General features: G+C 37.7%; 2 protein-coding genes across 3 annotated transcripts in view; one reads left to right on the plus strand and one right to left on the minus strand.

The window, feature by feature from the left end:
- Positions 1-15,808, plus strand: part of xrn2 (5'-3' exoribonuclease 2) — a gene marked incomplete in the record, with an annotated part of 55,874 nt that extends 40,066 nt beyond the window's left edge. Inside the window, 3 exon segments of the mRNA XM_034123834.1 lie at positions 9,452-9,512; positions 14,156-14,357; positions 15,349-15,808. Of these exon segments, the coding sequence (XP_033979725.1) occupies positions 9,452-9,512; positions 14,156-14,357; positions 15,349-15,411 (326 nt within the window).
- Positions 15,809-16,786: 978 nt separating this feature from the next.
- nkx2.4b (NK2 homeobox 4b) lies at positions 16,787-22,634 on the minus strand. 2 transcript variants are annotated; one of them, XM_034123840.1, is made up of 3 exons: positions 22,436-22,634; positions 22,151-22,348; positions 16,787-18,460 (listed from the first exon to the last, which is right to left on the minus strand). In XM_034123840.1, the coding sequence occupies exons 1-3, from the start codon at positions 22,587-22,589 to the stop codon at positions 17,844-17,846; spliced, it is 969 nt and encodes a 322-aa protein (XP_033979731.1). In that variant the 5' UTR covers positions 22,590-22,634; the 3' UTR covers positions 16,787-17,843. The 2 variants fall into 2 exon arrangements, with proteins under 2 accessions (XP_033979731.1, XP_033979730.1); XM_034123839.1 differs by having other exon boundaries at positions 22,151-22,634.

Genomic DNA, 22,634 nt, shown 5'->3' on the forward strand with positions numbered 1-22,634 from the left:
GTCAGATTCCTATTTGACCAACATCAGGCTCACCGTAATCATATAGAATCAGTACATGGCTTTGAGACGACTTCAATCATGTTCATATCTCTAATTAACAAAGACTACCTGCAGATTAAATTCTTCTTTTTAACAAACGGCATTGTGTAAATGCCAAAAAACAAAACATTGACCATCAGTTACCGTCACTATTTCCCTCTTTACACGCAGCGCTAAACTGTGTCTCTTACAGACCCAAATATGTTGCTTTTTTAAACATTAAACGGCTTCCCTTTTGTTCAGAAATGACTGAACGTCGTCTCATATTGAAGCCGATTCTCTCCCCGTCATCTAATCACGCCGCTCTGCAGTTTGACTTTGATGTGCCAATTTGCAAGCAGATGAATAATCTGCCGTTTCCACTGATAGCGCGCGGGGGAGTCGAAGCTATTCTGGGGCCACTTGATGCAAATGAAGGGTTTTTTTTGGGCTCCTCAGGATTTCGGTATCACCTCCTCTGGCCTCTGCCGCTCCTTCCTATTGTTAAACTCCCCAATTAGCTGTGCAGGATGTCCGTGTTTTATCTCATCTGTGTTCTTTCCATCATCATTGGGGAAATTATTACCTGGGCTCTGATTCTCGTCCGTGTTCTGGTTGATTTATTATTATATAAAGCACCAAGAGGATAAATGACGATGTAGAACTGATGTTTTTGGTGATTTTTATCCTAGTGCTTTGAACGTAACTTGCATACTTTTGGTTTAAAATTAAACGTTTAACTCTCAGCGAATAAACTTTTTTAATATAGAAAGCCCCTGGAGTGTAAATGGTAATATAGCACTGATATTTTATTAAATTGTTGATGATTTTTGCTAGGGCTGTGCGATTATGGCCAAAATCATAATCACGATTATTTTGGTCAATAATTGATATCACGATTATTAAAAAAAAATATCCATTTACTTTGAAAACATCCATTTATTGAAAAAGAAAATGTGAACAGTATTGTTTTTAACAGTTGATTACCCTGAACTTAAAGTATAATTCAACTGAAAAAATAAATTAAAAAAATAATAAAAAATAATTAATATATATTTTTTTTAAATAAAATTAATAATCGTTTTATTTCGATTACGTTGTTTTCGTAATCGTTGCAAGCCAAAATCGTAATCGAGATTAAAATACGATTTAATTGCACAGCCCTAATTTTTTATATAAACCTGTGACTTTATCCTTGTGCTTTGAACATAACATGCATATTTTTGGCCTAAAACGACACGTTTAACTCTCAGTAACTGCAATTATTAAACTTTTTTTAATAACACGAATTCCAGTATATATTTTTCTTTAATCTCTATATTTTTTACATCTTCGTTGGCTGTATTCTGGTCATTTATAAGTAAGGGATAATGTAAGAAAAAGGCGGTCATTAATGAAACTTTATCAACCTCGCCAATAAGCAGTCAACACAAAATCTTCAAACTATTTTTTTCATCATTATTGCCTACAGTATTACTTGATTTGTGATATTCTGCTAAGTGAATACTTGGGTAAAGTAACATTATGACTAAATAGTACTCGAGTATTTCCATTTTATGCCACTTTATACTTCACTCCACTTAATTTCAGAGGCAAATAGTCGTTTTACTAGTTTTAACAAGCTTTCTTCATATTAAAACACATGATATAACACAGGACTGAACTACTAATACTACACAGTATTTTACAAAGTATCTGAAAGGGATTATACTTGTGTACTTCATCTTGAGTTGCATAGGATTACTTAGATCCTACGAGTAGTTTTTACACCTCTAGTCACATAATACACGTGGCCTTAGTGACAACAGACAATTTATTTTCACAAAACGTTGCTTTAATGTCTCAGAAAACACACATTTTCATTTTAAAACCGTTATATTTGTAGAAGAGATTCTATGTTCTGGTGATTTTTAGGTTGTCACTACAGTAGCTAGTAGGTGGGTTGTCACTACAGTAGCTACAGAAGCTAGTAGGTGGGTTGTCACTACAGTAGCTACAGTAGCTAGTAGGTGGTTTGTCACTACAGCTAGTAGGTGGGTTGTCACTACAGTAGCTAGTAGGTGGGTTGTCACTACAGTAGCTAGTAGGTGGGTTGTCACTACAGTAGCTAGTAGGAAGCTAGTAGGTGGGTTGTCACTACAGCTAGTAGGTGGGTTGTCACTACAGTAGCTAGTAGGTGGGTTGTCACTACAGTAGCTACAGAAGCTAGTAAGTGGTTTGTCACTACAGTAGCTAGTAGGTGGGTTGTCACTACAGCTAGTAGGTGGGTTGTCACTACAGTAGGTGGGTTGTCACTACAGTAGCTACAGTAGCTAGTAGGTGGGTTGTCACTACAGTAGCTACAGTAGCTAGTAGGTGGGTTGTCACTACAGTAGCTAGTAGGTGGGTTGTCACTACAGCTAGTAGGTGGGTTGTCACTACAGTAGGTGGGTTGTCACTACAGTAGCTAGTAGGTGGGTTGTCACTACAGTAGCTAGTAGGTGGGTTGTCACTACAGTAGCTAGTAGGTGGGTTGTCACTACAGCTAGTAGGTGGGTTGTCACTACAGTAGCTAGTAGGTGGGTTGTCACTACAGTAGCTACAGAAGCTAGTAGGTGGGTTGTCACTACAGTAGCTAGTAGGTGGGTTGTCACTACAGTAGCTACAGAAGCTAGTAGGTGGTTTGTCACTACAGTAGCTAGTAGGTGGGTTGTCACTACAGCTAGTAGGTGGGTTGTCACTACAGTAGCTAGTAGGTGGGTTGTCACTACAGTAGCTAGTAGGTGGGTTGTCACTACAGTAGCTAGTAGGTGGGTTGTCACTACAGTAGGTGGGTTGTCACTACAGTAGCTAGTAGGTGGGTTGTCACTACAGTAGCTACAGAAGCTAGTAGGTGGTTTGTCACTACAGTAGGTGGTTTGTCACTACAGTAGCTGGTTTGTCACTACAGTAGCTAGTAGGTGGGTTGTCACTACAGCTAGTAGGTGGGTTGTCACTACAGTAGCTAGTAGGTGGGTTGTCACTACAGTAGCTAGTAGGTGGGTTGTCACTACAGCTAGTAGGTGGGTTGTCACTACAGTAGCTAGTAGGTGGGTTGTCACTACAGCTAGTAGGTGGGTTGTCACTACAGCTAGTAGGTGGTTTGTCACTACAGTAGCTAGTAGGTGGGTTGTCACTACAGTAGCTAGTAGGTGGGTTGTCACTACAGTAGCTAGTAGGTGGGTTGTCACTACAGTAGCTAGTAGGTGGGTTGTCACTACAGTAGCTAGTAGGTGGGTTGTCACTACAGCTAGTAGGTGGGTTGTCACTACAGTAGCTAGTAGGTGGGTTGTCACTACAGTAGCTACAGAAGCTAGTAGGTGGTTTGTCACTACAGTAGCTAGTAGGTGGGTTGTCACTACAGCTAGTAGGTGGGTTGTCACTACAGCTAGTAGGTGGTTTGTCACTACAGTAGCTAGTAGGTGGGTTGTCACTACAGCTAGTAGGTGGGTTGTCACTACAGTAGCTAGTAGGTGGGTTGTCACTACAGTAGCTAGTAGGTGGGTTGTCACTACAGCTAGTAGGTGGGTTGTCACTACAGTAGCTAGTAGGTGGGTTGTCACTACAGTAGCTAGTAGGAAGCTAGTAGGTGGGTTGTCACTACAGTAGCTAGTAGGTGGGTTGTCACTACAGTAGCTAGTAGGTGGGTTGTCACTACAGTAGCTAGTAGGAAGCTAGTAGGTGGGTTGTCACTACAGTAGCTAGTAGGTGGGTTGTCACTACAGTAGCTAGTAGGTGGGTTGTCACTACAGTAGCTAGTAGGTGGGTTGTCACTACAGCTAGTAGGTGGGTTGTCACTACAGTAGCTAGTAGGCGGGTTGTCACTACAGTAGCTAGTAGGTGGTGTAGGTGGGTTATCACTACAGTAGCTAGTAGGAAGCTAGTAGGTGGGTTGTCACTACAGTAGCTAGTAGGAAGCTAGTAGGTGGTTTGTCACTACAGTAGCTAGTAGGAAGCTAGTAGGTGGGTTGTCACTACAGTAGCTAGTAGGTGGGTTGTCACTACAGTAGCTAGTAGGAAGCTAGTAGGTGGGTTGTCACTACAGTAGCTAGTAGGTGGGTTGTCACTACAGTAGCTAGTAGGTGGGTTCGAAACCCGAGCCCGCAGAAGTTTTCAGGCAATGTCTTCCCCTCTATCTCAATTTAACACCCTCTTTGCACTCTGGCCTAAATAAAAAATGTGGGGAAAAAAATGGAATAGCCCTGCTGTAAAGTTTCAACTTAATAATATATTTTCTCTTTGTCATCGACGATGCAAGATCTTACATAACATGAAGAGAAAGTAGATTAAAAGCCTGGTCTTATCCAAGTATAAAATCAGCATCTGCAGGAATGTGATTATCCGCACAAGTATCTCTTCTCTCTGCAGCCGGGGGCTTTTGTCCAAAAAACACTTTTTCTGCTCGGCCAGTAATCACCGCAGGCTTTTCTGCTCCGGGCTTTTGTGATGTTTGGGGGTCTGATTGGCGTTGTGGGAGACCCTGGCAAGTAATGAGACTCTGGAGTGGAAACAGTGGAAACAGCAACCCCCCCCTTTCCTCTCTCTCTCTGATAAAAGCATCTGGGTGTGTGATGCGTTGTGAAGAGGGTTGAAACCAAAGTTAACTTCCCCCTTTGAGGCGTTTCTACCCCCTGCGGTGATGTGTCAACACGCTGCCTCTGAAACACGCCGCCAGGCTTTGTGATCCTCAGAAACACCGGCTGGAGTTTAATAAGGTTTGGGGAGGAAGGGGGGGTCTCTGCAGGAGGCCATTATTGTCTTTATTGACACACACTGACACCAAATTTTAACCAAAGTAACGGATTCATCCAGCGGCCGCAGAGGATGATAAGCCTGCAAACACTTCAGAGTAACAACTGCACTGAATAGCTTCTGTAACAAGGAGGAACACAGGGACTACGTTATGCACAATACTTAGGTAAAGTAACATTATGACAAAATAGTACTCAAGTATTTCCATTTTATGCTATTTTTATACTTCACGTTTTACTAGTTTTAACAAGCTTTCTTCATATTAAAACGTGTATAAAAACACATGATATAAGGCAGGACTGTACTACTATACTACACAGTATTTTACAAAGTATCTGAAACTGATTATACTTTTTTACTTCTGCTTGAGTTGCATTTGAAGTCAGGATTGTACTAGTTTTATTCGTAAAAATGTAGTAATTAAGTAAAGTAACATTATGACAAAATACTACTCGAGTATTTCCATTTTATGCTACTTTTATACTTCACTCCACTTATTTTCAGAGGCAACTATTGTCGTTTTACTATAGTTTTAACAACCATAGTTACTTTTTTCATATTGAAACGCATATATGTAAGGCAGGACTGTACTACTATACTACACAGTATTTTTAAAAGTATCTGACATGGATTGTACTTCTGCTTTACGACCAATGTATGCCACTTTATACTATACTTAACTTCAGAGGCAAATATTGTCGTTTTAATAAGCATAGTTACTTTTTTCCTATTAAAACGCATTTAAAAACACATGATATAGGACAAGATAAGTATCTAAAACTGATTATACTTGTGTACTTCTGCTTGAGTTGCATTTGAAGTCAAGATTTCACTAGTTTTATTAGTAAAATGGGGCCATTATTGTCATTATTGACACACTGACACCACATTTGAACCAAAGTAACGGATCCATCCAGCGGCTGCAGAGGAGGATAAGCCTGCAAACACTTCAGTGTAACAACTGCACACAATGAACACTCTGTGGTGGATAGACTACGTTATGCATTAGGTAAAGTAACATTATGACAAAGTACTACTTGAGTATTTCCATTTTATGCTACTTTATACTTCACTCCACTTAATTTCAGAGGCAAATATTGTCGTTTTACTATAGTTTTAACAAGCTTTCTTCATATTAAAACGTGTATAAAAACACATGATATAAGGCAGGATTGTACTACTATACTACACAGTATTTTACAAAGTATCTAAACTGATTATACTTGTGTACTTCTGCTTGAGTTGCATTTGAAGTCAGGATTTTACTAGTTGTATTAGTACACGAGGCCTTGGTGACAACAGACAATGTATTTTCATAAAACGTTGCTTTAATGTCTCAGAAAACACACATTTTCATTTAAAAAACGTTTTATAAAAACATATATTTGTAGAAGAGATTCATTTATTGACGCCTCGGCTTGTTTCTAAGTAATTAACACATTCAAACATTGTACCCTCAAACATCCTAAAAACGGAACATCATTGACTTTAAGAGAGACTTATTGTTGAAGGATTTGAGGATATTTATTGGCTGTAAGGATGCTTGACATTAACACAAATACTTTTGTTAGATAAATGGTAAGAGTGGAACAACGTTAAATATCTAATATTTATTGTGGGAAGAAGTTTACGGGATAACGTGATCGGAGTCACACAACGTCACTTTCATTGAAAATGTAATATAATTTAAGGTCACAATCGGCTTACAATAGCGGTCAGTGCTCGCTGCAATCATGTGCAAAATAATATATATTTGAACACCAAAAAATACGTATTCTTTGGTCACTTTTGACCTTCAGAAGTGACATTATTTGACACTTTTTTTAGTTGTTTTTGACTAATATTTAATTGGAAAGTCCCGTGTTTTAAGCCAAAAAACATGCGAATTGTAGACAAAGTTCCCGTGCATCAGTTTACGGGATTTAAAATACTATATATTATGTATTTTAGTGGAGGTCCAATACTGTATGGGCCCCAGACATTTTAAAACTGTATTGTTGATGCCAGTCAAATCTCCCTCTGATTTGAAGCCAGCTGTCTCTCATTTAGACCTTTTAAAATCCCATCTGAAATGTTTCTCTCCGTCTCCGTTGTGCAGAAAGAGTTGCTGTCCTGCTGCTGAGTCAAATAGTCGCTGCACTAATTGAAAAGAGGCGGAGCGAGGCGTTTAGTTGTTTGGCGTCGTTGTAATCCCGGCGTTAATACAGTGCACACATCGCGTGTTTTAAGGATTTAAAGCGTAATCCTCGTTGGCTTTTGTCCGCCGCAGACTGGAGGTCTATACACTTTCAGATCATTGTTAATTAAGGAGATTGACAGGTGTCCACTTGTAATTCTGTCCTTTGAGTCAGGGGAGAGCAGAGCGAGAGTTATAATTGGAGCCCGGCTGGGTGGTCCACTTAAAGTTTGTTGGCGCAGGAGATAATCAAACATGAAAACTGAATGACAAAAAACAAAATGATAATGTGGCGACAGCAGTCTGCCTGCTGGCCGCTAATTGTGAGTTTCTACTTCTCCTCTGCAGCGGAGAACTGGTGGAAAACAGGACTCGGACCACTACTATTTCAACCCAGTCTCACGGCATTTCGTGTTATAGTCACAAAATTAATCTATTGATTCGTGTTCACCAACACCATTTTAAAAGCAATGTATTTCTATTGGTAGTGTGTGTCGTGCCTGCACCACGTCTTGTTGTCCGGTCGGGTCTTGGAAGACTGCTAACATTAGCGTGCTCACATGGGGATGTTTAGCAGGTGTGTTGACTCATTTAGCGTGTTAGCATAGCCAAGTAAAGCTAATTAGCTCGGTTAAGCGCAGTTTGATTGCTGCAGGTGGACATTTTTGGCAAAAGTAGATCAGTCTGTGGGGACTTGGCTTCAAATATACAGGATAATTAAGAATTAAGTCAAAAATATACAGAATAATTGAGAATTAAGTCAAAAATATACAGGATAATTAAGAATAGAGTCAAAAATATACAGAATAATTGAGAATAAAGTGTAAAATATACAAAATAATTAAGAATAAAGTCAAAAATATACAGAATAATTGAGAATAAAGTCAAAAATATACAGAATAATTGAGAATAAATTGTAAAATATACAGAATAATTAAGATTAAAGTCCAATATAATTAAGAATAAAGTCTAAAAGATACATAATAAGTTGGATTAATATATATATATATATATATATATATATATATATATATATAAAACCCACAGAGCATTTAAAATAACATGTTTTATAAAATGTGCAACCCACTCTCTGAATCGAATGCTTCAAAATCGGTCAAATCCTGATTCTCACACACACACACACACACACACACACACACACACACACACACCCCAAACAAACGGCAGCTGGTCATCCCCTTGGCAACAGTGAGTCTGGAAGAAGCCGTTAGCTCCTTTTTTTATTTTTTTTAAGTGTGTCTTTGTGAAGGGTCCGCAGCGATGGACCCGAGTACTTGAGGCGTCCACAATGCTGCCGGATGAATGCTTATTTCATTTTCTGAACAAAAAATGCAAATGTGGAGGAGCTGCTGCTGCTGCTTTGCTCCCCCGCCTCCCCTCCTCCATCCAGCCTCCGTTTGAAAGACATTAATGTTTCATTTATTCTGCATCCATGAGAGAAATGGAAGTTTGTTATTGTTATCTACAAAGGAAACAGCTGTTTTGGGTTCATTCGTATCCACGTTTGAAGTCAAATCCCTTCAAGTTACGGGTTTTAAACGATAAAACACGATGATATTCTCAGGTTTTATAACTTAACGTGAAAAAAATACTTCACATTCACATCATTTTTAATATTTCATCCCCCTGTTGATCACTTATAGGTAATCACATGATTTAAAAACAACACATTTCCTGTCTATTCTCAAATCCTTCAAGTTACGGGTTTTAAACGGTAAAACACGATGGTTTTATCGCACCTTTTACGTCTTAAAAATGATGTGAATGTGAAGTATTTCTAATGTGTCATCCCACTGATAGCAGGGTGTCCGCGGGGTCTTAAAAAGTATTAAAAGTTGATAAATCAATTTAGCGAAAATTAAGGCTATTAAAAATTATTAAACGGCATTTTCCAAGGTATTACATTTTGTAGCTTGTTTTCAATAAGTATATAAATTGTCCAAAGAGGTTGTATTCTACAGTCTGCCTGAATGTAATCATTGCGTAGGTGTGCAGTGTGATTCTGTGTAGTTTATTTATGGCATCCCGTTGGGTTTGACGTCATCTGAACAGGACATCGCACGCTCACTGCTTGATAGCGCGCGATGGTCCGTTTACGCCGGTTGTTAAACAACATCGTTATGGGGAAATGCAAGTCTGCGTCCAAATGGTTGGAAGATAAGGAGGAAGGAGAATCAATACTGTATATAGGAAATGTGAGGTAAAGTGTGTCGCCAAGGTAACCGGTTAGAACTCCAAGTGGAGATGAGGTCTTAAAATGTATGGAAAGGGTTTTAAAAAAGGTCTTCAAAGGTTTTACATGTGACTTCAGGATTCCTGCATATACCCTGGATAGGTGATCACATGATGAAGTGATTTAAAAACAGCACATTCCTGTCTATCCTCAGTCCTCTTTTCCTCTTGTTTCTCTAAAAACTTGAGTCTCTGCACGGCCTCCTCTGATCGTGCTCTCTTTTGTCCCTGCAGACTCCCGGCAGAACAGCTTATTGGGAACGCCTCCGTCCTACCAGCAGCCCCAGTACCCTCGGTGAGTCTTCCCTTCACATGCGTCTGGGTTTTCTGGGTTTGTGTTTTGAAGTAAAGTCCAATGTTTTTGTGCTGGAATTCCCCTCTTGGCTTATAATAACAATCTATTGGATTTATAAGCAAGCTTTTCATTTGAGTGATCAAAACTCAAAGTGCTACAGAGTAAAATGGTTTTATTAAAGTGTAAAATATACAGAATAATTGAGAATAAAGTGTAAAATATACAGAATAATTGAGAATAAAGTGTAAAATATGCAGAATAATTGAGAATAAAGTGTAAAATATGCAGAATAATTGAGAATAAAGTGTAAAATATGCAGAATAATTGAGAATAAAGTGTAAAATATGCAGAATAATTCAGAATAAAGTGTAAAATATACAGAATAATTGAGAATAAAGTGTAAAATATACAGAATAATTGAGAATAAAGTGTAAAATATACAGAATAATTCAGAATAAAGTGTAAAATATACAGAATAATTGAGAATAAAGTGTAAAATATACAGAATAATTGAGAATAAAGTGTAAAATATACAGAATAATTGAGAATAAAGTGTAACATATACAGAATAATTGAGAATAAAGTGTAAAATATACAGAATAATTGAGAATAAAGTGTAAAATATGCAGAATAATTGAGAATAAAGTGTAAAATATACAGAATAATTCAGAATAAAGTGTAAAATATACAGAATAATTGAGAATAAAGTGTAAATATACAGAATAATTGAGAATAAAGTGTAAAATATACAGAATAATTGAGAATAAAGTGTAAAATATACAGAATAATTGAGAATAAAGTGTAAAATATACAGAATAATTGAGAATAAAGTGTAAAATATGCAGAATAATTGAGAATAAAGTGTAAAATATACAGAATAATTCAGAATAAAGTGTAACATATACAGAATAATTCAGAATAAAGTGTAACATATACAGAATAATTGAGAATAAAGTGTAAAATATGCAGAATAATTGAGAATAAAGTGTAAAATATACAGAATAATTCAGAATAAAGTGTAAAATATACAGAATAATTCAGAATAAAGTGTAAAATATACAGAATAATTGAGAATAAAATGTAAAATATGCAGAATAATTCAGAATAAAATATACAGAATAATTCAGAATAAAGTGTAAAATATACATATGCTTTGTGGAGATAGACACTGCTCAATGGACTCTTTAAAAAGTTACTTTTTTTATGTCTTACACGAACATTTCCAATAACAGCTGATTATAGGAAAGGCCTTGAATTCATATTTATTAAAGGTTCTGAAATCAATCTGTTTTTAAGACGTAAGAAATAGTGTGTTTTATTACTTTGGTTAAATCAATTCTTTTAGGGATACAAAAATAAATAAAACCTCTTTTAGAAAGTAACATTTTGTGCCTTTTTTTAATATAGTTTTTCTTGAACTTCTCCACCTTTACATGGTTCAGGCTTCTCCCTTTTTTGGAGTTGCATTATATCCACATAGCGGAGAGATTACATGTTACATTGGTCATTACGTTATGGGGAAATGCAAGTCTGCGTCCAAATGGTTGGAAGATAAGGAGGAAGGACAATCAATACTGTATATAGTCAATGTGAGGTGAAGTGTGTCGCCAAGGTAACTGGTTAAAACTCAAAGTGGATATGAGGTCTTAAAATGTATGGAAAGGGTCCAAAGATCCAAAAATACTGTAAATTCCAAAAATACTTAAAGTTCCAAAAATACTTAAAGTTCCAAAAATACTGTAAATTCCAAAAATACTTAAAGTTCCAAAAATAGTTAAAGTTCCAAAAATACTTAAAGTTCCAAATATACCTCAAATGGTTGGAAGATAAGATTTTATGATCATTATTTTTGCATTAAATCGGTCGTACATTACAAAAAAAGGTTTGAATCTAACTTTCCTTAACCCTAAGAATCCAGATTGTTCGCCAATGCTTTCAACTCTTCAGAACGTTTTATTGTGTGCCTATTTTTGCGAAAAACAAGTCCACAAAAGCCCGTCTTCACGTTCTCTTTTCACAGGAGCATCAAACATGTCCCGGCCTTGCTTAGTTTGTTCTTAATTCTCGCAGCAGCTTTTCTCCCCTCGGGGCTTTTGATTTTTACCATTTCTCTCGGCTCTGAACCGCATTTCTCTGGAGGAGTTTGTGCAGCTTAATGAGGCGTCACTGATGCCGTCCTGCTATTGATTCTCCACTCCTAATCAGTTTTAACTTGTCCAGGCCCATTGTGGCTCTGCGTCACCTCGGGTCAGTAGTTATTAGCGGACACAGTTTCAAAAAAACTACTCGGCACGGGAGTGAATGAAAAGCAGGAGGAACTTGGAGGAGAGGGGATTATGGGTTGAATCTGAGGAGTGTGACTTGGTTCAGTAATGAGGGATAGTCCTTTTTCTGTTTTCAAACTTGTTCTTTATTAGTTAGTTTCTCACATTCCCCTTTACATCCAATAGTACTCCATTTTAGATTCTTTAACGAGGGGTCACAACATGGTTAAGGTCTCAAATTAAACATGAGAATATGAAAAAACTAAATGTATAGGAATCAATAATAACACTGAGAACGCAAGTAACACATAAAATAAAAGATGGGTTATATATATAACAGTTTCTTTAACAAGGGGTCAGACATTCCCCTTAACATCCAATAGTACTCAAACACTTAAACTCACCCTGAAATTACTACTAACGGCTATAATATTCACTTGTTTTGTATTAAAACTCTCAATATAGTCAAGATGCATTTTTAAATTGTCTTATGTTTACTGTGTCTGACAGGAATTATCTCGCCCATAACGGACTTTTTTCCACTTAAAATCGCCCTTAAATGTTACCTTAACTGGACAGGAATACCGACTTTAATTGGTAATAAAACGCACTATTTACTTTAAGGGTCAGATAATTCCTGAAAGACGAATAAAACCTGATATCATTTTAAAGTAAATAGTGCGTTTTATTACCAATTAAAGTCGGTATTCCTGTCCAGTTAAGGTAACATTTAAGGGCGATTTTAAGTGGAAAAAAGTCCTTTAAGGGTCAGATAATTCCTGAAAGATGAATAAAACCTGATATCATTTTAAAGGACTTTTTCTTACTTCAAATTCACCCTTAAATTTCACTTTACACGTTAACATAGTGATTTTTGAGATTGAGAAAAATTAAACTACATGAGAAACTAAATGTATAGAAATCAAATGCTCCTTTCCACCATGCGCTATAAAAAAAAACAACCATTATAAGTGTTTTGTTTTAAAATAACTGCCATGTGTGGAATAAACAAATAAATATACAAAATCAATAATAACACTGAGAACGTGATAACACAGGTATAACACAAATAAAATAAAATATGGGTTTTATATATATATATATATAAGGTCATCCTATATATTACAATAATACAGTCCAATCTACTTAGGAAAAATATCCATGTACCAGAACATTTCAAAAATACAAATTCCTAATTTTAAAGAATAATATCCCAGTTGCTTTTCACACATCGTGCCGCGGAGACTTTGCGTTCGATGCCACGGAAGAACTGCATCCTCCCTCGCTTTATTTTAGAGATGAAGGCGATCCGATTGGTTCATTTCATATTCGCCGCTTTCTTTGCAAAGTCCTCTGAAGAGAAGAGGCGGTTTGCATGTCCTCGAGAGCGAAGGCCTTTCGGTAAACGCTCGACGATGGGAGGTCACTTTAAAAGAAGAGGCAGAGGTCACGTTGCTTTTTTTTTTTAGATCAAAAGGTCCTGAGGTTTTATAAGTTGGGCTGGAAATAGGAGCTTATAGAATATGATGCAGATCAAACTGGGCGACGAGCACCACCTCACACGGCACTTACATGCTGAATACAGGCTGAAGAATATCCCCAAAAATGTGTAAAGATTTGGGGGAAATTACGTGGAAATTGTCTGAAAACGTTCCAAAAAGTTGGCTAGAAATTCCTCGTGACATGCACACACCTTGGGTCCTCAAGTGGAGAAATCAGCAAAGTATTTTATTATTGAAAACACAAATCAGAGTCAAGGAGAGATTTGTAGAAGGAAGTTAGTCAGACGTTTCCTGATTTGGAAAAGTAACTTTGCTCAGTCTGAAGTTACTTTTAAGAGCTGCTATTCTTTGTTTTATTCATTATTTTGCAGATGAAACTTCAGAAAAGACCAAATTGACCTCTTAAAAGTCATACTGTTTGACTGACAGTCCAAAAACTCACCAATATTTAGTTTAAATAAATATAAAACTGAGAAAAAGCTGTAAAATCTGACTTTAGAGAATCCAAAAAAGAGTCATTTGAGCTTTTTCCACTATTTCTCTTGAGAAACTCCTGAAAGGAAATCATTTCTATGGACACATGATTTCCTTTCACTCTTTTTTACGTCTGCCTGACTTTCAACTCCAGGAAATACATCGCTATACGGCCCCTTTCAATAATAGAAAATATGCACGTTTACTTTAGTAGTGTTTTTGGATTTAATGGCGTGAATTGCATAAAATATTACTCAAGTGTTTAACAGATTCAGGGATGCTTCCTTCACTTCCCGAGGTCTTTATCTCCTCCTCAGACAGAAACTCTGAATATCTTTTGATGTGAGACCTTGGCAGGAGTGTTAACAGGTGTGTGTGTGTGTGTGTGTGTGTGTGTGTGTAGGCAGCAGCAGCAGCAGCAGCAGTATGGTAGCGGCAGTGGGGGTCACGGCTGGAATCGAGCCACGCAGGCTCAGGGCTCGGCGTACCAGCAGAACCAGCAGAACCAGCAGAACCAGAGCCGCGGGGGGGCGGCTCCGCAGCAGCCGGGAGGATACCAGCAGGGGTTCGATGACCGGAGAGACAGCCGGGGACAACACCACCAGGTACACACGCTGAAAATAACACCTATTGGATTCGACTTACTCGTGTTTTTAGCAGGTCATAAGCGAGACATTGTAATAAAACCGCTTCAAACTACTTTTGTGGCTGTTTTTAAATTCTTTAGAGGCACTGACGTTATAAAATTGTCTTTAACTGTTTTTATGTAGGTTTTTCAGGACCCCCCCCCCCCCCCCCCCCCACGTGCCCAAAAACTAAATATAGGATGATGAAAAAGTTGATATCTCAGAAACATAACGCAACATCAAACTCTTTCTAATCCAGTGTTTGATTTCAATGAACTCCAGAGAGGGTTCGGGCCACATGTGAACTCTCTCTTTTAGGTCTGACCAAAAGTGACATTTGTTTTTTTCAATTAAGAATTTTACTTAAAAGAAAAAAACTTTAATTTATTAGGATTCTGAGATTTGTGAGTTTTTTTGATAATTTTGTATTTTTTCGGATAATTTAGTTTTTTCCCCAGAATTGTCACTTTTTTCTCAAGACTTGAAACTCAGAACTAAAACATAAAGACCATTTTGGTTAGCTCTATAAAACAAGGATTCTGAGATTTGAGATTTTATTTTTTCTGAGAACTCTGACTAATATCTCTGAAAAAAAAGAATATTCCTTTGTTAGGTCTAAGAAGAATTCAGACTTCTTTCCTAGAATTCCGACCTTAATCTCAGATTTCCAACTTCTCAGAATTCAGACTTTTCGTTCTCAGAATTCCCACTTTTTTTTCTCAGAACTCAAAATAAAATGTCAGTTTTTTTTTTGGTCAGATCTCAAAATGCTCTTCACATGTCAGGCCCTCATCCTCTTCCATAAAATAAACACCTTTTTTTTCGTCATCTTTTCCCTGTCCTGTCTTTGACTCTGAATAACATCGCTTTTAGGTTTTAAACGCCGGCTGGAGTTACACCAAAACATTTTGTCACAAATCCATCTGGGGTTTAATTTTTTTTACTAATTCTTGTTTATTTTGTGTTCCAGGGCTACGGCTCCAGAGGGTTCCCGGCCCCGCCTCCCTCCAGGAGATACGACTGGAACAACTGAGCTCAAACTCGAGTCTTTTGGGACTTTGCGTCTGTTTTTTAGGGGAGAAATGTCAGAATTGTCTTAATTGTACAATTTAATTTGTTGTGTTTTTTTTTCCTTTTTATCCACACAAAAAAAAAAAACGTGTAATATGAAAATGTGATTTTTTTAGACCTTGTGAAAATACAAGTGTGTCCCGGACAGAGTCCCGCTGTGTTTATTCTTTAGGCAGATCTCTCCCGGAGATTCATGTGTTTAAAACGTAAGATAAGCATGTGAAATAAAAGAATAACACTCATGTGGGGTATATGTGTCCAGCAGGAATGATCTCACCCATAAGGGCCTGGTTTCCCCTTAAAATCACCCTTAAATGTTAACTTTTGACTGAAATACAGACTTTAAATTCTAAATATGATCAAGCTTCTTTCATTTTTTTATTATCTTGTATTATTATTACTAAGTTATATGTGTCCAACAGGAATTATCTCACCCATAAAGGGCCTGGGTTCCCCTTAAAATCACCCTTAAATGTTCACTTTTGACAGAAATACCGACATTAAATTCTCAATATAATCTAGATTTTTTTTTTTATTATTATAATATATTTTATTAAGTGATATTTGTCTGACAGGAATGATCTTATCTATAAAGGCCTTTTTTTCCCTTTAAATCACCCTTAAAACTGTATTAAATTTAACATTTGAATTCACCCTTAAATTCTAACTTAGACAGAAATACAGACTTTAAATTCTCAATATAATCAAGATTCCTTTTTAATGATGATATGATTATTATTATTATTTAGTGATATTTGTCCAACAGGAATTATCCCTAACATAAAATACTTTTTCTTTAAATCAACCGTAACATTTTATTCAATTCAACACTTAAATTCACCCTTAAATTACTACTAAAGGCTTTAATCTTCACTTGTTTTGTATTAAAACTCAAGATACATTTTTAAATTTTCTTATAAGGTTTAATGTGTCTGACAGGAATTATCTCGCCAATAAAGGACTTTTTTCCACTTAAAATCACCCTTAAATATCACCTTAATTGGACAGGAATACCGACTTTAATTCGTAATAAAACTCAATATTTACTTTTAAATGATATCAGGTTTTATTTGTCTTTCAGGAATTACCTGACCCTTAAAGGAGTTTTTCTTACTTCAAATTCACCCTTAAATTTCACTTTACACTTTAACATATTTTAAAAAAGGTGATTTTTGAGATTTAAATGCAGAACATTTGAAGATTTCTTCAGTAAAAAAAAACATTTATATCCAAAATCAGTCTTTTTGAAAAGCAGCTGTTATTAATAATTATGATATTAATAACATTTAATGATTCAAATGTTTAAAGTATTTGCTTCAACAAAACATTAAAATATCCAAAATGCAAATATCATTTATTCAAAACAAAAATGTGACAGAAAAATGAATGATTTACTGGAAATGAAAATATGTGGGATAATGTTTTCAAACCGGCCTCTAGTGCTTCACCTTTTATATATAAACCTGCAATAATTTAATTTGCGTAATTGGATGAAAAAGGGAAAGTGGCTCATCCCCCTTTAAACGCAGCAGCATTCACATTTTGTCAGTTACAAAAAAAAAGTATTTTAAAGAGGAAGAGTATTAACATTCAGTCCAAGGCTGTCATTTAAAGTTCATTGTTAGCACGGTATTGCTCTTTAGTGTCCCTGTGTGCGTAAAGGAACCAGACTTTTACGCATGGAAAAAATGACAAAAACCGTCTGGTGCTTTTCCTCCAAAAAAGAAATCCAATTCGGGGTTGATGCCTCTGAGAACGGGTTTTTAATGTTCGTCTTCCTCCCGGTGTCCCTACCAAGTCGTCCCGTGCAGTAAATTGGATCCCAACGTGGTGTTTGTGTACTCTGAGCGCAGAGGAAACAGACTTTTACGCACGGAAATGATGAGGGGAAAAACTAGTCTTGTGCGTCTTTTTTCTCCTCCCAAAAAAGAAATCCAACCCGGGAGTTAAGCCTCTCAGAACGGGTAAAAGTCTGTCTTCCTCCCGGTGTCCCCACCAAGTCCTCCTGTACAGTAAATTGGACCCCATAATGCCGTTTGTGTACTCTGTGCGTAAAGGAACCAGACTTTTATGGTGAGTAAAAAGACGAGAAAAACAGTCTGGTGCTTTTTTCTTTCTCCTCCCAAAAAAGAAATCCAACCCGGGATTTATACCTCTCAGAACGGGTAAAAGTCTGTCTTCCTCCCGGTGTCCCCACCAAGTCCTCCCATAGAGTAAAATGGACCCCGTCATGCTGTTTGTGTGCTCGGTGCGTAAAAGAAACAGACTTTTACGCACGGAAATAATAAGAAAAGAAAAAACTCTTGTGCGACTTTTTTGTCCTCCCAAAGAGAAATCCAACCCGGGATTTATGCCTCTCAGAACGGGTAAATGTCTCTCTTCCTCCCGGTGTCCCTACCAAGTCCTCCCGTACAGTAAATTGGACCCCATCATGCTGTTCGTGTACTCGATTAGCGCCGCGTCCGTCTGCGTCATGTTGATCTGTCCATGAAGGCCGAGCGGCGGACTTTGGGACAAATCATCCAGCACCTCTGCGGAGGAACGCGGGTTTCCGCTTGCGAGCAGAACCTCCACCCGTCTGTTTCCGGTGTGGCTGGACTCATCCTGGCAGCTTTTACCGGTCTTGGAGAGCACCGGGGACACGGAGGAGGAGCGGTGCGTCGTTGCGCAAAGACCTTCAGCGGTGTTTCCTCCTCCTTCCTGCTGCGGCACTTTGTCCTTGTTCTGCCGCTTCAGTTTGTACCGGTGGTTCTGGAACCATATCTTCACCTGGTTGGGGCTCAGGTGGATGAGTCCGGCCAGGTGTTCCCTCTCTGGCGCGGACAGGTACTTCTGCTGCTTGAAGCGCCGCTCCAGCTCGTACACCTGCGCCTGCGAGAAGAGCACGCGCCGCTTCCTCCGCGGATTCGCGTGCATGGTCACCATGGACTTGTTGCAGGGATCCATGCCGGACAAACTGCTCACCATCCCGGACATGTTCATCCCTCCCGAGGGGTTCATGAACCTGGAGACTTAGAGGAGAAACGATCGTTGATTGGATAGAAACATGGGGAGAGAAAGAACTCAAGGAAACATGGTTTTCTTTAAATGAGTCAAACATTGCTAATGGATTGTTTTTCTATTACATTAAAATACACGGGAAAGAAAGAAAGGTATTACTCAAGAAAACATCCGATACTGACATCCTGAAACCAGTCTTATCAAACATTGTGCTTATTATGAATGGATTGTTATTCTATTAAAATGAATGGGAAAGAAATGAAGACAACAGCAGTAATCAAATCCTTAAACGATGAATGTAATACTTATTAATTTTAAACTATGCCCAATTACATCTTAAAATAAGGGGAAATACAATTCACTTAAATCAGTAATAATCATAGTATTGCATGTATCAAACATAACATAATAATAAAAGCCTTTTATAAAAAGTTATGCATATTTTGATTAGGAAACTATTTCAAAGAATCTCATCCTCAACATTTTATAATAATAATGATGCATTTTATTTATAGAGCGCTTTCGAGATACTCAGACATGCTTTAAAAAATAATGAAAACACACTTAAAATATAAAAAACACAACATTACTTACAGATTAAAAGCAGTATAACTCTAGTATAACATCCTAATGGCCTTGATGAATTAAATGGCTTATTATAAATACCTTTTCAACCAGGCTAATAAAACATTTCAGAATTAAGAGGAGGAGGAAAGGAAGTTGTTTTACTGATGAAAAAAAACAACTATTATCCTTAAATGTTGCTTAACAACCACGGTCCTTATTAATGGATTGTTATATTCGTTTTAATTGGAAAATATTGGATTTTAAGAATGAAAGAATGGGGAAAGAACAATCATTTTACTTATAAATACATTTTTGGATTAGAAGGCAATTAACTAATTCAACTGTCCGGCAGTGGCTCAGTCAGTAGGGGCTTGGACTGTGAGCCGTAGGGTCGCCGGTTCAAGTCCCCGAACAGACCTAAAATATGGAGTGTGGACTGCTACTTGGAGAGGTCCCAGTTCACCTCCTGCCCTGCCGTGGTGCCCTTAAGCAAGGCACTGGACATCCCCCTTCCCCCCTCACTCCCATTGCTCCCCGGGCGCTGTGCAATAGCTGCCCACTGCTCCTAGTACTAGACTCCTGGTGCTAGGATGGGTTAAAAGCAGAGAACACATTTCACTGTGTGCTCTGCATGTGAGACCATTACAGAGGGGTTCATCCCTCCCACCCTATCTATCTAAGGAAAGTTAAAAAATGAATTTAACTCAAGAAAACATAAATTATCCCTTCTTTAAAAATGTGTGTAAACACCTACTCTCCCCCTAACTGACGGCAACTAAAGTCAGACATTATACAATTAAAATAAAGAAGTAGAAACAATAAGTGTGTCTTGATATTGAGTCAGAAAAAGGTTGATAAACGCTGTGAGAATGGGTCTGCGCAGACAGAGCATTTCTCCGCGATCCCAACGTTCAGGGAGCTCCATGCAAGTCAACGGGACTCCCTGATAGTTGAAAATCGACGCTAAAGGGCCCCCCACTGCGTTTGATAGTGACGCCAAGGGATCCTGACATAACGTCCCTATAGTGCGAGTTGGGAGTGAGAATGTGTTGGAAAACATTATGGTCAACTCAATTTCATCTCGGGCCACATTAGCATCATGGTTGCACTCAAAGGGCCAGTTTTATATACATACAAAAAATACATATATAAATATTTAATATATATAAAATAATGTATTATATTACATTATTGCCGTCTGCATTGGATTATTATCGGATAGGGTAATAACTTCATAAGTCTCTTCAGTGAGAATGTCACAAAAGGATTTAAAAAGAAAAGCCAAATTCTGGAAAAAAAGTCAAAATAAAAAAAAAAAGTGACATTTTGAAAAACAATCAGATTCTGAGAAGAAAAGTCAACTTTGAGATGCATTGTGGGACATGTAGTTTATGGGCAACGTGCTTCTTTAAAGTAGCATTCCACCATATAGTAAACATATTATATTCTTCGCAAGCTCTTGTGGGGCCGCATAAAATGAAGTCACGGCCGGATTTGGCCCCCGGGCCTTGAGTTTAACACCCCTGCTTTAAAGGCTTTTAACAGATGTTAGTTTGAATTAGAAAATGAGTGCCTTTAAGAATGAATTAAAGGGGAGAGAAAATGAATTATATAACATTTAAAAAACGAGTAATAATCACATCGTTGAACATTATCTAGTTAATTAAATCGTTTGTTATACTTTTGTTAATTAGGAAACAATTATGGATAAAGAACTCAATTAAACATCTTCTTATAAGCCTTTTAAATGATATGGGTATTGGAGGATGTAATGCTTGTTCTTTTATATATTTAAGGATTAAATAAAGGGGAAATTAAATAAAGAAAACGTCTTTAATCACAGCTTTAAAAGTATTAGATGTTATGGCCTTCAAAGCCACTTCCTGTTTATGTTATGTTTCGTACAATTAGAGAGACTGTTTGCTAGGCCCGTCTTACTTAATGTTGCATTATAACATATAGAGCCTACAGCCTACACCTTAAGTATTTATTTAATATGCATGTACGGTGATGCTGTAATCAATAGGAGGATATTCTGTAACCTCGTGCACTTTATTGACTCTTTGCACTTTCTGGTTGGATGCAAAGTGCATTGCGTTGCACTATTTTCATCTAATCTTAATATAACAGAGGAGGGATATTCATTGTGAGTTTCGAAACAAAGGATGTTCAGACAGGTAAGCCATGCATTTAATGGCTTTTTATTAATACGCATTTTTAATTAAGAAACGGTCGATTTAAGAATTTAATACTTACATTTGAGTGGAAAAAATCTTTCAATCTTCAAAATAATTTACGGATAATTGAGTGACTTTAATTAAAGTATTAGGAGCTGTTCATCTGTACACCTTTATATTAAAAGAGATTAAACATTTAAAGAAATCAGTCCTTGTGGAGGACCAGACACACTGTGGTCACTCACTGTGATCAATAATAATAAGTTATTAAAACCACAGAAACTTTTACAATTATTATCTATTTATTAGTATCACTTTTTATTCATCGTCTTATTTCATTTCACTGCTGCTCAGAATATAAGCTTCATACTTTTATTTAAAGTTTAACTGCATTGTGAAAAGGTTTGTAGTGTATAATAGAAGAAATACAGATATTATATCAAATATAAAGTACGCTTAAGTTTGGACACGTTTTGGGAACATTACGCCTTTTTCCATCGTGCGTAAAAGCGCATTATTTCCTTTTTAAAACCTCAGATTAAGTTATATTTAAATCTGCTCTCACTGGTCTGGTATCGGGGCTCACATGGATTAGCCTCTTAATAAATGGTGACGGCTATACAAAAAAACACAATATAAATGAATCCTATAATGATTGTGTTAGTACATAATCAATACAATACAACAATACAATAACACGTGCCACCGTTCATTTTCTTCTGTTATGTTGATTTACCCTCCGATCTAAAATAATAATTTTAAGCTGCCCTTACTGGTTTGGTTTGGTGCTCCGGGTTGCTGTACCAGGCCAACAAACATTACGCATGTTTCCATTGTGCGTAAAAGCACATTATGTTCCTTTTAAAACCAGAGATTTAAAGAAAAATCGGGGCTCCAGGTTGCTGCAAAAACCTGAGATATAAATAAAAGTAAACTTGTATTTCAATCTGCTCTTACTCGTCTGGTACCGGGGCTCCGGGGTGCTGTACCAGGCCGCCCCGCCTCCGCGTACCGTCTCCTGGTAGGACGGCAGGTCTCCCACGGTGCCGATCCCTCCGCCGCAGAAGCCTCCGACGGCCCCGGAGAACTGCGGCACTCCCGCGGGGACGTGGTGGTGGTGGTGGTGATACGGTCCCCCTGGTCCCACTGCTGCTGCTGAGGAAGAGGAGGAGGAGGGTGAGGATGAAGAGGAGGACATGTGGTGATGGTGGTGGTGGTGGTGATGGAGGTGCTGCTGCGTACCGGGCTGAGAGACTTGAGGCTGCCGGTAAGAGAGGCTCCCCGCCGCGGCTTCCATCCCGCCGAACCTCCGGTAACTTTCCTCCATGGGGCTCAAAATGTCGCTGACTGAGAATGGGGTGGAGGTGGAGGTGGAGTGTTTGGGGCTGAAGGACATGGTGCGCTCTGCCTGGTTGTGACAGGGGGTTTTTGTCCTGGAGAC

The sequence above is a fragment of the Trematomus bernacchii genome, unplaced genomic scaffold, assembly GCF_902827165.1.
Source record: "Trematomus bernacchii unplaced genomic scaffold, fTreBer1.1, whole genome shotgun sequence".
Classification (NCBI taxonomy): Eukaryota; Metazoa; Chordata; class Actinopteri; order Perciformes; family Nototheniidae; genus Trematomus; species Trematomus bernacchii.

Excerpts from the sequence above, each read along its gene's own strand:
- nkx2.4b (XM_034123839.1), bottom strand. The coding sequence starts at position 22,589 with ATGTCCTTCAGCCCCAAACACTCCACCTCCACCTCCACCCCATTCTCA. Across the intron at positions 18,461-22,150 it reads GGAGCCCCGGTACCAGACGA|TCTCCAGGTTCATGAACCCC; the intron begins GTAAGAGCAGAT and ends TTCTCCTCTAAG.